Source organism: Diabrotica virgifera, chromosome 5, assembly GCF_917563875.1.
Source record: "Diabrotica virgifera virgifera chromosome 5, PGI_DIABVI_V3a".
Classification (NCBI taxonomy): Eukaryota; Metazoa; Arthropoda; class Insecta; order Coleoptera; family Chrysomelidae; genus Diabrotica; species Diabrotica virgifera.
Genome location: NC_065447.1, coordinates 1,317,305 through 1,333,954, shown reverse-complemented (window position 1 = coordinate 1,333,954; position 16,650 = coordinate 1,317,305). Strand labels below are relative to the sequence as shown.

Here is a 16,650-nt window from a genome sequence, read left to right as displayed (position 1 = left end):
TTCTTGACTTTCACGTCCTTACAACGGGGTAGATAGTAATTAATGCCACGCCATAGAGTAGTGAGACTCAGGACTCCATTGCAGAATAGTGGTTTCCTAAACCCAGATACTTTTATTGAATGAGATATAAGACTTATCAAAGAGTACTAGCGTGACAAATGTAGTTAATAACCATTGCATGGGTATCTTTACAATATTATATATTCTGTTAAAGAACGTAAGTACAAATTCCTTATCCAATAGTTTTCCATTTTTCCGCTTTTCCATTTTTAGGTTCTTCCAAATCTTTAAATAATTCTTCTTTAAGTATATCAGGCTTGTCTAACTCGCCATCTGATTGTTCTATTGGGTTTTAATCATCAACAAAATATTCGAATATGGTTTTCCACAGTTCTGCTCTTTCCTGTTTTTGCGGGCGTTTTTGAAGTTATACTTCTTTACGGGCGTAATGACGGTGAATTTTTATATGGTAAAACCTAGCGACCGGGCGCATGCGCATTATAACTTTGTTCTGATTGGATGTTCAAATGGCATGACAAAAATTATTCAATATGGCAGCTGTGGCACAGCTGTGGGACTGTGGTTTGGTTATAATGTATGGTTGTTGCGTTTTAAAATTTGTAGCAAGAGAAACAACAAACAAAAAGTTAGTTAATGGTTATACTGCCTTTTTAAATAGTTTTCATATTATATTTTTGGACTTATCTACATAGAAAAGATGATTGTTGCATGCCAATGTGAAAGCCCATCAAACTGTGACTAGTATGAGTGCCGCAGATCTCGCTTATTCAAAGCTAAAGAATCTTACACTGGTAAGTGTTTTATAAATAGTTGATCAAATTTTGTTATGATATTTGAACATAGCCACTTTGCACGATGCAAGTGATTGCGAAATTTATTAGTCGTTATACGGGCTCCGATACCTACCTATTTGAACCTACCAAAATACATAAGTAGTATGTAATACTTTTATTTACATAATTTGATTACCATCAAAATTTCTATCAATATTCACCTAATATATTGTTTTCTTACTCTATGTTTTGTTGTATTTTTTCAATTCTAAATCATTTCAATTCAAAATCAAAATAATTTAATTTACATAAGTTAAAAATGTCAAAAGTTTAATCCGTCGATCTTCGCACATAATGACAAACTGTCTCTGTGGCGAAGCTTTTAATGCGAGTGAACCCCAATACAACGCAAATACCAGCCGCGTGGTAAGTTGGTTCGAATCCCAATAGAAACTTTTATTTTTTTATTTTTTTTTTTATACATTTTATGATTGTAAGTATATTTATTATATAATTTTATCTTCAGAAAATACGTATTTAGTTAAAAATTTTTCCGACAATTAATGTTCAGAAATCATTTGTGGCATTTTTAATGTGTTTGTGTGTGTTTTATTGTTTTATTATTTTAATTTTTGGCACTGTTTTAATAAAAATGTTTGAGAAGTAGTAAGTATAAATTAGTTTAATATTTAAATAAAATATAAATAAAAAGTATATTAATTTCGTTTATAATCATATAATCATATAATAGAAGTATAACTTCTTACGTGCGTACAAAGTACACACACATTCTTGTTTGTTTATAGTTATGTGATATTTTGTTGATTTTCTTATGTAGACCGAAAGTTAGGCAGAACATAAGTATTAATGAGCACAACTTCGAAGTAGAAAAAGAGTTTAAATATCTGGGAGTGGTAATCACAGATGACAACCACATAGCCAAAAAGTCTCAGCAAGGATAGCTGCGGGGAATAGAGCATTATATTATGCTCTCTATCAATATTATTAAGATCTAAGCTGCTAAAAGGTCAATCTAAATCAATACTGTACATGTCAATTATTCGCCCAGTTATTAGGAAGAAAACATGGACATCAGCTGGAAATAAATAAGCTGCTGGTATTTGAAAGCAAAGAAGTAAATTTAATGAAAAATTCGTCTTGATAAAACGTAAATTAATTTAAAAAGCCCCTGGAAGGGCTACAAATATAAAAACAAAACGTTTTCGCTCTGTAACAAGAGCATCATCAGTGTTACAAGAACATGGTGAGCCACCCAAAAATACAAAGGTTAAACCTTTTAAAAATAGACTAAAAGTCTTATATAAAAGTGTAAACATCGTAAAATCTAAAGGATGGATATAATTCCTACGGATATGGCTTTGGGGCAACATATGACTCCGACACGTGGTTAGTGGGTTACTAGGTAATAATTAATTAGGTTATTATGTTACAAGAGGTGACAGGCAACTGATTTGTTTTTATATTTGTAGCCCTTCCAGGGGCTTTTTAAATTAATATATCTTTTACCAAGACGAAATTTTCATTAAATTTACTTGTAATTAATGGTATACAGCCAGCTATAGGATGTGGATCCTATCTTCCTATCTTCCTATCTCTTCCTTGTGGATATTGAAAGGAAAGGTTGTCAGAATAATATTTGGCCCTCAAAGAGATGAATTGACAGAAGAGTAGAGAAGGCGCCGCAATGCTGAATTGGTATGAACTCTGTATGATACTGAAAACATCGTCAAACAAAACATAGACTGCTAACCGAATAATATAGGCAGGCCATGTATTAAGGTTAGATATGCGGACGATACTATCATAATAGCAGATAACCTTAAAGACCTCCAAAAGCTAATGAACAAGATAGTTGAGTATGGAGAAGAATACGGATTATCAATAAACATCAAGAAAACTAAATTTATGAGGATATCAAAAACCCAAAATAATGATGAAAGCCTGACAATTAAAGGTAACACTTTAGAACAAGTAGAAAACTACAACTATCTTGGCACAATAATTAATCACACAAACGATTACTCCAAATAAATCAAAGTTCGAATAGAGAAAGCAAGAACAAACTTCAATAAAATGAGAAAGGTACTTTGTGCAAGAGAACTGAAATTAGACTTGAGAGTTAGGCTGGCAAGGCTGTTACATTTTCTCGACTCTGCTTTACGGGATAGAAGCATGGACTCTTAACGCATCGACTACTAAAAAGTTGGAAGCATTTGAACTGTGGGTGTATAGAAGAATCCTGAAGATATCATGGACCGAGCAGATTACAAACAACGAAGTCATGAGAAGAGTCAACAAAAGACTGGAAATATTGGAAACCATCAAGACGCGAAAGCTGCAGTACCTGGGGCATGTTATGCGTAATGAGAGATACAACATACTTCAGTTGATTATACAGGGGAAAATCCAGGGCAAGAGAAGTGTAGGAAGGACACGAATCTCGTGGTTGCGTAACTTGAGGGAATGGTACGGATGCACATCAACCGAACTATTTAGAGCAGCAGCATCTAAGATCAGAATAGCCATGATGATTGCCAACCTCCGTCGCGGAGATGGCACGTGAAGAAGAAGATGTATTAAGATCAGAAAAAGATAGAGTGAAATGCATTTCGACTCGATTCGAGTTCTCTGCTTAACCCAGGTATAACCAAGAGGCACCGCTAGGAAAACATTCCACTTTGCGGTTCAGAGAATCCATATGAAACGAGTTTGTGTATTCTATACAGAGTATGGCATTAGTAAAATAATAAAATAAAACAATCTACGGTTTTGTTTTGATTAAAATCTGTCTTCCTCCATTTATTATTTTACTAATGCCATACTCTGTATAGAGTACACAGACTCGTTTCATATGAGTTCTCTGAACCGCAAAGTGTGATATAAATTGTTTTAATTTATATCGAGAATCTACGGCCGTGATGGTAAAAATCTGTCGTTCTCAGAGCCTCCTTGAAAACAGGTAGACCTAGAAATAGTACTATCGGTGGATGGAGGAAGACAGATTTTAATCAAAACGATACCGTAGATTTTCTTGTTTTATTATTTGAAAAATAGAGTGTTAAAGATAGTGTCTTTTGAGAGATTAGGCGGTAGAAGATCAGTAGGTCGTCCCAGAAAAAGCTGTAAGGATGATGTTGAAGTCGATTTATCTAGGCATGGGGTGCAACAATTAAAAACGAAAACATAAGATCGTAGAAGATGGAGGGTTGTAGTAGATGCGGCGAAGACTCACCAGTCTTATAAGGAGAAGAAGAGTAAGTTATGTAGATTAAAACTGTCGTGTTTATGTGATTACCTACTGTTATCTTTATTTGTATTTCAAAAATTCACTCTCATCATTAAAATTAATAAAACCTCGACAATATTCAAAACTAAGCCCATCTTTTTTTACTCCACCACCCAAGTCATTACGACCCAATTATATAATGAATGAATGTAATTGGCTTACTTGTGTCCCTGGTATAATATCGGTAGATTGTATCCTGTGATAGAGACGACAAGTGGACGGTTCGTACACGGATATTCCCCAATCGTGGAAGGCAAAAAATCGTCTCTCTTCGTTAGGGGAGCCTGCAATTAAGGACAATATCAGTTAAATCAATACCAGAAAACAATCGACTCATTTGCATTTACCAATTAAGTTCGTTAGAGATCTCTATGCTCTATGCGTAATTACAGCTTTAGTGTTTTTATGCATTAAACTAACGAGGATATCTTCAAATCGGTTCAGCTTTAGCTATGAAATAATAATTATAGTGGTTTAATAAAATAATGTTTTGACGAGCTTTTCGACAAGTTTTGAATGAAAATGTACTATTTCATTAAAAACTAAATTGTACATTAGTATTTATTGTCAGTATATACAACATATTTTGGAAAAGTACTTAGTATTTGTTTAAATATTGTATTTTATTATACTTGAAGTCATATCTAAATTAGTGCATTCCAAAGAGCCGTAGATACCTAATACAATAGCTTTAAATTATTGTTGTACGCTCATTTTGTGAAATATCTCAGACGTCACGTAAGATGGTCATTAAAGGGATTTTGTATATATGAAACAGTAATCTTCACAATATGTCCTGATGCGCACATTACAGTTAAGCGCGATAAAAATCGTGCCTTAGCGTCGTGATGATAAGCGACGCGCGCCTTGCCGATTTCGTACCTACAATTGAGCGTAGAAGCTGAATTTATATCTGCCAATTCACATATTTTAACAAAAGGGGCAAGTGAGCGTTTTTTGTTTAGATGACAATTTATGAATTATGTCAAATTTTTCCTTTTCGTGATTTTAATTTTTCAACCGACCAATTTCAGTACGTCCAACATTATATAATATTAGTCCAATAGCTAAGTCTTTGATGTTTTTGGTAATATTATGCTCCATATTTAGCCATACGCCTCTCACTTTCTCTAAGGGGAAAATTCATTCATTCCAGATATCTACGTACTTACTTCGGTATCAAAAGATTTGAACTCTGGTGGGACTCTTTTCGTTTATTGTGCCCTAAGTGACTTGGTATGCTGAAGTATCTCCCAACAATTTTCGTACGATTACTATTACTATTTAGTTCTGGAGCGTCTATTGTTTTTAATAACTTCTTGTCTAATGTAATATTTTTGCAGCTTTAACTACATTCAAATATTTACGGTATGCTACATAAGCTTCCTTTATCTCTTTGTTACCTGGCATCTACAGTATTGGAAATCTTTTTTCAGAACATAGGAACTTTCAATGCAATAAGTTAGATTCTGGATTTGCAATTAACCAGTGAAAATTTCAAGACAGCTTCGCGATGTTTCATATTTAATTCATTTGTTCGACTGCACCGAACTGGCATCTCTGATTTGTAATTAACCAGTGTAAACTTCAATATAACGTTGTGATGTTTTAAAATTAATTCATTTGTTTGACTGTAATCCCTTTACCTCTAACTATCGCACCTTCGCAAGCAAACGGTGCAATCTGATAGGGCACCTCAGTTCAGTGAAGTCGAACAAATGAATTAAATACGAAATATCGCACTGATTAATTGCAAATCCAAAATCAAACTTATTCCATTGAAAGGTCCTATGTTCCGAAAAAGTATTTCCAATACTGTATATGTGTTCTTTCTATTGTTTGTAGATATTATACAATTACGTTTATTTTTTTTTTAAATAAAAATATACAGTTAGAACAAAAACATACAAATTTAATTCTAGTAGCAATTCACTTACTTGTAGTTGGTTGTTCTTGTATAACCAATGAACTGATATCGCGAGTCAATCCACCTGAAATAAAAAATGTTTACAATTAAGTACAAAACTGATATGTTGAACTGATTTTAATTTTCAAAATTTAGTTATTCAAAATAGTGTTGATTTTTTCATTGCATCAACCCATCGGAGGTACACTTACCAATGCTGGTAGCTTGGCACATGTATGCCCCTGTATCTGCAAATTCGATGTTTCTTATCCGAAGTGACGTCCCATTGCCGATGATTTGATATTTGCGGGAACGATCCATCTTTAAAGGCTCATTATTTTTAAGCCACTCCACCTAATGATTAAAATAATACAAATTAAAAACTAAAGAAACATAATAATTATTGTCGTTACATGCCATATTTGTGTTGTTGTAATATTGCTAAACAACTACAGTGGTGGAAGAAGGGAAAGTCAGATAGATTTTGTGCTGTGTGGAAGAAGTCAGCTAAAAGAAGTTACCAACTGTAAAGTGATAAAGGGTGAGTGTGTAACTAGTCAACACCAAACGATAGTGGATACGGAGCAAAGGTGAGGCGAAAAGGAAACAAACTAGGACACCAGAGAGTAAAGTGGTGAAAGTTAAGTTAAAGGATAATGGTTTGGCAAAAGTTCGCAAGATAGAGTGCTGGAAGAGATTGATGAAAAAATACGGTAAATGACTGGTGGAAGGTAAATAGACCAAGGCACAGAGTTTATGGCAAGAATATTTAGGGAAACATGCGTATTGCTGCAAATAGAGCAACTAAACTCCACAGCATACCACCACGAGACGATTGGAGCGTTAGAGAATACTCATAAGCATTTAAATGCGTATCTGAGAATAAAACTATCGAAATTCCCGACAAGTTGGAGTACATGGGTACAATATTATTGCTTTGCATATAACACTTCAGTACATTCAGCAACAGATTACACACCGTTTGAATTGGTATTCGGGAAAACCTGTAGACTACCGACAAATCTACAGAACGAAGTGGAACCACTATACAATTTTAACGACTACCCTTTAGAGCTAAGATACAGACTTCAAACAGCAACGAAAGAGGCCAGAGAGACGCTAATAAGTGCAAAACAAGTTAGTAAAGCAAGATACGATGCCAAGACAAGCACCGTAACATATAAACAAGGAGACAAGGTATTAGTTAGAAAAGAGTCAACTTCAAAACTAGGCCCTTTGTTTTCAGGCCCATATACAGTTATTGAAGATAGACCACCTAATGTTATCATAAATAAAAACAATAAACATTTAGTAATTCATAAGAACAATGTTAAGCTGTATACTGATTAGATAAATAAGATGTACAGGGGTAACCAATAGTGCAAAGTGTAAAGTGAAAAATTGGCTAAGTGAGAATAGACTCACGGAATTAATAATTGTAAACGATTTTTTTTTGTGTTGTGTTCGTTAAAAAACGAGCTATGTAGGTAATTAACACCAAACGGGCGGACGGAAAAATGAAAAGCAAAGGTTTTCCATTGCTTTCATTTTTCCCCGATGGGAGGTGTACAGTAAGGAAAAAACCCCTTACTGTATAATATAATATGTATCAAAAAATGTATATAATTTTAAGTAATTTAGTTTGTTACAAAAGATATTGTTTCTAAATATGCAAACAAAACGAAGGTTGATTAACACAGTTCTGTTTATGTAACCTCGTAGAGGCTCACGTATAGTTTACTTTTCAAAGTCCAAATTATAAGGAGATATAAATAGCCCACAGAGGGATTATCATGATCATTATTATAGTATTGTTATTTTCAAGATCGTTACTATGCTAGTGAGTCGTCATACGAGAAGGGTGTCCTGAAGGACCACCCCGCGAAACAACATCTTAGTAACCTTATGTTGATTGATGTTGTAAACCGTAAATAAAGTTATAAAGTTAGAGTCAGTGTTTCAACTCGACATTTCAACCCTGCAAGATTATCATGGCAATCTACCAACGTAGCACCAACGTAACAAGCAAAAGTTGGGAGAGGAAGTCCTAGGAAGAACATCTGGAAAAGGGCCTACTAAGCACCAAAAATTTGGTAGTGGAACGATCAAGTGCATCAGTAGGTTAGAGAGAAGAGAAAGGCTAGAAATAAGTATAAAAGGTCTAAACGAAAGAAAAATAAGGATAGGTACAATGTAGCAAAGTAAGAAGCAAAGCGCACTGTAGTCACTTCTAAGGAAATATGCTCTGTAATGTTGTATGAAGAATTAGAAACAGCCGATGAGATAAATAGGTTATACAGCATTGTTAAACCAAGGGCAGATTAAAAGTAACGATGAAAAGTCTTACCATGCGAATGAGTGGGGTACTCTGTGATCCAATAATTGGTGAAGGGCTAAAAGAAAAATATGGAACGGTTTATGTAGTAAGGAGAACCGAGAAAAAAAGATGGAAAGACTATGTGGCAGAGGACTTGAGAGGAAAAGGTTTAAATGAAAAAAAAAACAAGATGGACAGCTGCGACAGCTGAAAAGCTGAGGAAGAAGCTTCAGTTGACTCATTTGAAAAAAATTTAATCAGTGAATAACATTCTTCATTACATATGACTCGAAATTTTTCTTCTTCTTTTCTGTGTAAAGTTAGAAACGTTAATTGTTTTGTTATTATTATAATTTTTAGATTAACTTACTTTTGGAAATGGTTCACCTGCTACGTGGCACAACATGTAAGCGTCTTCGCACGGTCTTTTGGACTGCAATCTGGGCGTCACATGCACTTCAGGCACGGCTGAAAATTTAATAATATTATGACGCTGAATTAAATTACACAGGTTTTAAGGCAGACGGTTATATACGATGGTCTATACGACTTTTTGTCTTTTCTTTTTATGGCCTTGGCAAAGCCAATTGACCAGACTATTTAGTAATTTGTATTTACAGATCTATTATAATGAATGGAAACTAAAAAAATGTAATTTTTTGCCGTTTTTCAATAATTTTATATATGTATTATACCTATTGTACCTATGAAGACCTGAAGAAGGTTATAAAGCTAGTTTAATAGCCCAGTAAATAACCGTTTTGGAGTGTAATTTCCAGGGGCAACTCCGAATTGCATGAAAATTTGGATTTAGGTTCTACTTACCCTCCACTTCAAAGTTGAATTTGTGCCGTTGCTTGCTTTTACTTGGAGGGTGACATTTACCCCTTCTCGGGGGGTAAAAAACGCGTGTTTAAAATAAGGCAGGAAATGGATAAATTGACTTATTTTAAACACCTTCTGTTCTATAAAGTTTTTTACGTAAGTCAATACTTTTCGAGTTATTCGCGATTTAAAATGTTGATTTTTCGACAAAAAAAAACTACGTTTTCAGACCGTTTTTCCCAAATAACTGAAAAATTAAATATTTTATCGAAAAAAATATTTTTAGCAAAAGTGTAGCCTATAAAAAACGAAAAAAATGATGTACCAGTAAAGTAGTAAAGTCTACAAATTGAGTAGAAGCAAAGTAGCTCATGAAAAATACGTTCTTATTCGTCTAATTCCAAATCGAATAATTCAACGCGAAATCACCGAAGAAAGAAGCGTTTTTCGGGAAAACCTTATTACCATTTTTATCGTTTACCATAAGTATCGAAAAAAAGCTTATTATTTGTTTTTTACAAAAGTTTACAGCATAAAAAATAAACGAGTTCACTGAAAAAAAAAAGTTGGCCCCTTCTTTTTGGTAAAAAAAATCGTGAAAACCTCCCTCCATTTAGCACCCTAAATGAAATTAATCGTTTGGCTATACCATCTATTTTAACTGTATGTGTATTGTTTATATGATGTGTAAATTTGATTGGTTTGAAGTGCTTATTTTTGAAAGCATTTGGTTTTATAGTAAAAAAAAAAAATTTCAAAAATTTTTGAAAAATTTCATTTTTTCAAAATAACTTAAAAAGTATTAGTGATAAGAAAAATCTTAAAGAGTAAAAAAATGTAGATTTTGCTATTATAAATATGATAGTTTATTTTGTTTCTCCGTAAAACAAAAATTGGTTAATATATGGCTATTCAAAATTTGCATACACTCATGATTAGTGACCCATTCAAGATTTCTCAATTATAACCCTTTCAAAAATAAACACTTTAAACCGGTGATACTGACAGATCATATAAAAAATAGATAGGTAAGTAAATTGTTTGTAAAGCGGTAGCGATTAATTTCATTTGGGAAACTAAACACGGCGAAATTTTCATGATTTTTTACAAAAAAAAAGATCGCCAACTTTATTTTGAGCGTAACTCGCTTATTTTTAATGGTAAAACTTTTGTTAGCAATTAAAACAAAGCTTTTTATAAACACTTTAAAAAAGTTTAAATGGGTTTTTCCCGAAAAGTGCTTAATTTTTCGGTGATTTCACCTTGAAATATTCGATTTGGAATTAGACGAATAAGAACGTATTTTTCATGAGCTACAACTTTGTTTTTATTTGATTGGTAGACTTTACTGGTACACCATTTTTTTTGGGTTTTTTATAAGCTACACTTTTGCAAACGATATTTTTTTCGATAAAATATTTACTTTTTGAGTTATTTGCGAAAAACCGTCTGAAAACGTAGTTTGTTGTCGAAAAATCAACATTTTCAATGGCAAATAACTCGAAAAGTATTGACTTACTTAAAAAACTCTATATAGAACAAAAGTTGCCTAAAATCAGTCAATTTATCTATTTCAGGTTTTATCTTGAACCTATGTTTTTCACCCCCGAGAAGGGGTGACTGTCACCCCCAAAGAAAAAGCAACCAACGGCATAATTTCAACTTTGAAGTGGAGGGTAAGTAGAACCTAAATCCAAATTTTCATGCAATTCGGAGTTGCCCCTGAAAATTACACGGTATCACCGAATTTCCCGTTCATTTACTGGGCTATAAGACCAATAATGATGAATGAATGCATCAGAAATAATGACACAGCTACATTACAAAGACTACTGGAAACGCAGAGATGAGAGTACTGAGAAGAATTACAGGAAATACTCTGAGAGATCGAAAGTGGAGTGAAGTAGAAGACAATGTAACGGGCAGAGTAAAAACGAATGGACACTAAATAAAATGTTGTTCTAAAGCTGTTTCCTTGTGGCGTTTTTAATTAACTATTTAGATTGAAAATAAGCCATAATTAAATTGAAAATTTTTTGAAAACGACACCCGATTTGGGCGTCGTAACGTTAATAAAATTATTTTTTCAATTTAATTGTGGCTTATTTCTCATCTACATAGTTAACTAAGTAAAATAAAATAATAGAATAATCATATAAGCAGAATGGGGAGACCAGTGTGGTCAAAATAACATGAGATAAAGAGGAAGAAAATATAAAGAAAAAAAATTTACATAGATCGGAAATTATGTTTCTTTTTAAGAAACTTAGGCGTTTCTTAGTAATAAAATTGTAAATCTAGTTACTAAATAATTATCGGTTTATTAAAATTACGGCAACACTGAGACCAGAATATTTTTAATGATTTTAAAACTCGTTTCGTTGGTTTGACATTAGGTTGAGGATTATTAGCTGTCATAAACACTGTCATTAGCTATCAATAATTTTCAAACGTAATATAATTAACAAATCACCTTGAACATAAACATCCTGATTAAGATTCCACAATTTTCACGATCACAAAGAATCAAAACTCATTCATCGTTTTGGGTTAAAGTTTCAAAAGGTTCATTTTGCACGAATTGGGCTGGTATTATACATTTGAAATGAAGCCATTTGTGTTCGTTTTGACTCGTGTACCATGAATATTAATTTTCTTTTACAAATCAGAGTTGGCGAACGACGGCTTTTGTAAACACGAATTTAATCCGGGGCCCGGTAGTCCGGTCTTGTATAACTATAGAAAGTGGTCTGACCCTTAGCGCAAGAATAATATGTTGGGATTTACAGATACCATTGTTATTTAATTAAAACAAATTACGAAGATGCTTATATATAAATAGTTTTTAATCATATAATTAATTTAAGTATTTATTTATATGGTCCTGACAACATACCTACGGAAATGTTAAAGCTCATAAATGTGGAAAGCATTGGAATACTAGTCAAACTTTTCAATGAAGTTTATTCGACTGGTGCTGAAGATTGGTAAAATTCCGAATTCATAACCCTACCAAAAAAAAAACAACGTCCGAAAAACTGTAGCGATTATAGAATGATAAGATAAGCCTTATGAGCCACACTTTGAAAATCTTTCTAAGTATCATCCACAATAGAATCAAAGATAAATGTGAAGAAAACCAGGATGGTTGGGAACCCGGGACGCACTTTATGCAGTAAATGTATTATTGCAGAAATGCCGAGATCAAAGGAAAGACATCTTTGCTGTATTTATTGACTATGAGAAGGCCTGTGAGTACAATATCACAAATTAATTAAAATTTTAAAGGATAAAGGAGTTGATAGTCAAGATGTACGAATCATAGAAAAATTATACTGGCGTCAAACAGCGACAGCTTGCATAAATGGAAAATCAACAGAAATATGCAAAATACAAAGAGGTGTCAGACAGGGTTGTATACTGTCCCCACTGTTATTCAATTTATATTCAGATATAATATTTAAGGAAGCGCTGCATAATTTGGAATGGGGTGTGAAAGTTAATGGAATTCTGATAAATACAATCAGATATGCAGACGATAAAATTATTTTAAGTGATGATTTGAATGGATTACAACACCTTTTAAATGCCATTGACAGAGTGGGAAGAGAGTTTGGCCTAAACATAAACTGTTCAAAAACAAAATACATGGTATTTAGCCGTTTGGCCCATCAATATTTACGGTTATATGTTGATGGTCATATAATTAAAAAAGGGTACCCAGTTTTTACTGCGTGAAGCCCGCGCGACATTTTTAAAAATGAGGTCATTCTTCTGTAATGATAACTTGCAACTTCAATTTCGAAAGCGCATGATTAAATGTTACATTTGGTTAATCCTCTTGTATGGTGTCGAAGCATGGACATTAAAAATATCCACCATCAATCGTTTGGAAGCCTCTGAAATGTGGCTGCACAGACGTACACTGAAAATATCATGGAAGACTATGATGACAAATGTGGCAGTCATTAAGAGAGCAAATGCTGCCCGCGAGCTGCTTACTGCTGCCTGCGAACTGATATAATATTCTTTAACTAATTATGATGGGTAAAATCGAAGGACGCAGAGGAACTGGTAGAAAGCAGGCCTCTTGGTTGAAGAATATCCGCCGGGAGTGGACAGGAATAAAGAAAGCAGAACAACTATTTAGAATAGCTCGAGACAGAGACAGTTTCGCCATGTTAATCGCCAACGTCAAGGGAACTTGACAGGGCACGTTAAGAAGAAGATTATATTTATAAAAGACAGGGCCGTGTCGTGCTATGATGCGGTGAGGCAGTCGCATCAGGCGGCATCACAAGGGGGCGGCATAATCAGTAAAATCTAATATAATAATGGATAATTCAAGATTGGAGAGAAGTTCTGAAAAGAATTAGACTTTTGGCCTCACAATGTTTAGCTTTTCGTGGAACAACTGATCATTTATTTCAACCTAATAATGGAAAAAAAATTAAGTTAGTAGGAACAAATTGCTCTCTGAGTTTGATCCAGTAATAGAAGAATATCATGAGAGTTTAACGAGAGTCTGATAAGTGGTTTGTGACTTATTTAAGGAACAGTAGGAAAGATGAATTGATAAGTTTGATGGGTAATGTTATTTTAAACAAAATTTTCGAAATAGCAAAAATCGCTAAATATTTTTCGATAATCGCCGATTGTACCCCAGACGTAAGTCATATTGAACAGCTCTCATTGACAATAAGAGTTGTTGCTTTTAATTCTAGTCAGAATAAATTACCTATCGAAAAAATTTTTATTGGATTTTTTTTTAAGCTAGTGATTCAACCGGTGAAGGTTTAACAGAACTTATTTTGACAAATTTTGAAAAAAGTTATGGAAAAGCGGTGTAGCATAAATATGTTGCAACATGTAACTATAAATTTGTCAGATTGTGTAAAAATGTTGTCAGCAACTATAGAAAAAATTAAAAGTTACAGACAATATAACTATGGCCAAATTAAAATTACTTCTGATGAAATTGCAGAAAATCTTGATATAAGTTCCGAATTTCCAGCTGAAAATGAAATTCGAGCCAGGAGAAAAAAGCGCCAATTTGATTACGAAAAATCTGTGGATGAGTTCTTAACAGAGGAAGATAAATTTAAAATAAATGTCTTCATCTATTTTAGACATTAACATTAATTCTTTGATTGGTCGTTTTTGGCTTCTATAAAACACTAGAAAAATATTGTATGAATCTTCAGACACTACTTTCAATACAAAAAGAATAAGAATTGGATATAGATTCAAGTGATATTGCGTGATGCATGATATAGCTCAAATGATACCATACTCCATGAAACCTTTTTGTAAGGTTTTTAGATTTTGAACTGATACCAAAACTGTGCCAAAATACCCTAATTTCTTTATACCCAAATGTAGTAGTATCACTAAGAATTTTATTAACACTGCCTGTCTCGGTAGCTAGTGGGGAAGAAATTTTTCAAAATTAAACATTATTAAAAACTATTTACGAAGGTCCATAAGACAAACAAGGCTAAAAAAATTAGCACTCATTTCAATTTCAAAAGAGTCCTCACTAGCTGCTACTTTAGACTACACCAATCTGATTGACAGTTTGCCAAAATTAAAGTCAGAAGGGCAAAATTGTAATTTTTCTAAATGTTATTAAAATTTAGTGTTAATACATAGGTATTTAATTTAATTTAAGGTATGTTTTGTTTTTAAAATAGAAGTTTTCGTGTCGAAATCGTAAATTCGTAAACATTTTGTGTCGTTTAGTTTAATAATAAAAAATATGAAAAAAAATTTTTAAGAAACGCTTTTTTTAGTTACTAGTGACTAAAATTAGAGATGATAGTGAGATAGTCCTCCGGGTGAGGACTATCTCAGGGGGAACACCATTACAGGTTAGAAAAATTAGGATAGGGTCTTGGAATCTTGGTAGTCTTACAGGTAAGAGTCTGGAGTTAGTGGATGCGCTCAAACGAAGAAGAGTTCAAATTGCTTGTATTCAAGAAACTAGGTGGAAAGGACAAAGGGCGAAAGAACTAGGTGAAGGATACAAATTGTGGTATGTAGGGAGTAGTAACACTAGAAATGGAGTTGGTATAATTGCTGATAGTGAAATGAAAGATAACGTAGTAGAAGTTGTAAGAACGAGTGATAGAATGATGTCAGTGAAATTTGTAATTGATAAAGAGGTATTGAATGTTGTGTGTGTGTATGCTCCCCAAACAGGTCTGGGTGAGAATGAAAGAAGAGCTTTCTATGATCAATTAGGAGACGTACTGAGTGATATTCCAGCAGAGGAGAAAGTTATAATAGGAGGTGATTTCAATGCACATGTGGGCCAAACCAAGACAGGATATGAAACAATACATGGGGGATTAGGCTTTGGAACTAGAAATGAAGCTGGAGATGACATGCTTGAATTAGCAACAGCATTGGATATGGCGATTGTTAACACATTCTTTAAAAAGAGAGAAACTCAACTTATTACCTACAAAAGTGGACAACATCAATCCCAAATAGACTACTTCATGATAAGGAAAGAAGACATACGTGAATGTAAGGACTGCAAGGTAATAGTGAGTGAGACAGTAAGCCAACAACATAAGCTGCTTCTTCTGGACATCGAAGTAAAAAGCGAAACTAAACAAAAATATCGGAGAGGACCACAAAAAATCAAGTGGTGGCTGCTGAAAGATGAGAAAGAAGGTCTATTCAGGAGAAGAATAGTAGAAAAAATATGTTGGAACATAAAAGGAAGCCCTAATACAATTTGGAGAAAAATGGCCAGTAGTATTAGAGAGACTGCTATTGAAATACTTGGGAAAACGTCAGGAAAAAAGTTTGAGGATAAAGAGACTTGGTGGTGGTCAAACGAAGTACAAGGAAAAATAAAAGAGAAGAGAATATTATATAAAAAGTGGCAAGAAACCAGATCCGACATAGATCTTCAAAACTATATGGTGGCGAAAAAGGAAGCGAAAGTAGCAGTAGCAAAAGCCAAAGCAGAAGCGTATTCAAACCTATACGATCAACTTGATACCAGGGAAGGCGAAACGAAGATATATAAAATAGCCAAACAGAGAGCAAAGAAAGCAAAAGATTTTAATCAGATTAGATGTATCCGAGATGAAAATAATAAAATACTAGTTCACGAAAGGGAAGTCAAAAAGAGATGGAGAAAGTACTTTGACAGCTTATTAAATGAAGAATTTGACAGACAGCCTGTAGAGTCAACGGAGACAGTAGCAGCAATGGTCACCAAAATAACCAACGAGGAAGTGGCTCAAGCGCTTCAAAAAATAAAGAAAGGAAAAGCGGTAGGACCAGATGATATTCCTGGGGAAGTATGGAGAGCATTGGGAGAGACAGGAACAAGGTGGCTAGCAGGTCTATTTAATAGAATTATGGAAGTCGGACAAATGCCAGACGAATGGAGAAGCAGTATACTGGTACCTGTTTACAAAAACAAGGGAGATATACAACAATGTACAAACTACAGGGCTATAAAACTGCTTAGCCACACCAT

General features: G+C 33.7%; 1 protein-coding gene across 1 annotated transcript in view; it reads right to left on the bottom strand.

Moving 5' to 3' along the window:
* LOC114333649 (follistatin-related protein 5-like) overlaps window positions 1-16,650 on the bottom strand; it is a 523,352-nt gene that overhangs the window by 40,406 nt on the left and 466,296 nt on the right. Inside the window, exons 10-13 of the mRNA XM_050651204.1 lie at window positions 8,695-8,792; window positions 6,220-6,361; window positions 6,039-6,092; window positions 4,264-4,385 (exon numbers count right to left, since the gene is read on the bottom strand). Coding sequence (XP_050507161.1) covers window positions 4,264-4,385; window positions 6,039-6,092; window positions 6,220-6,361; window positions 8,695-8,792 — 416 coding nt within the window. The remainder of the gene's footprint in view (window positions 1-4,263; window positions 4,386-6,038; window positions 6,093-6,219; window positions 6,362-8,694; window positions 8,793-16,650) is intronic.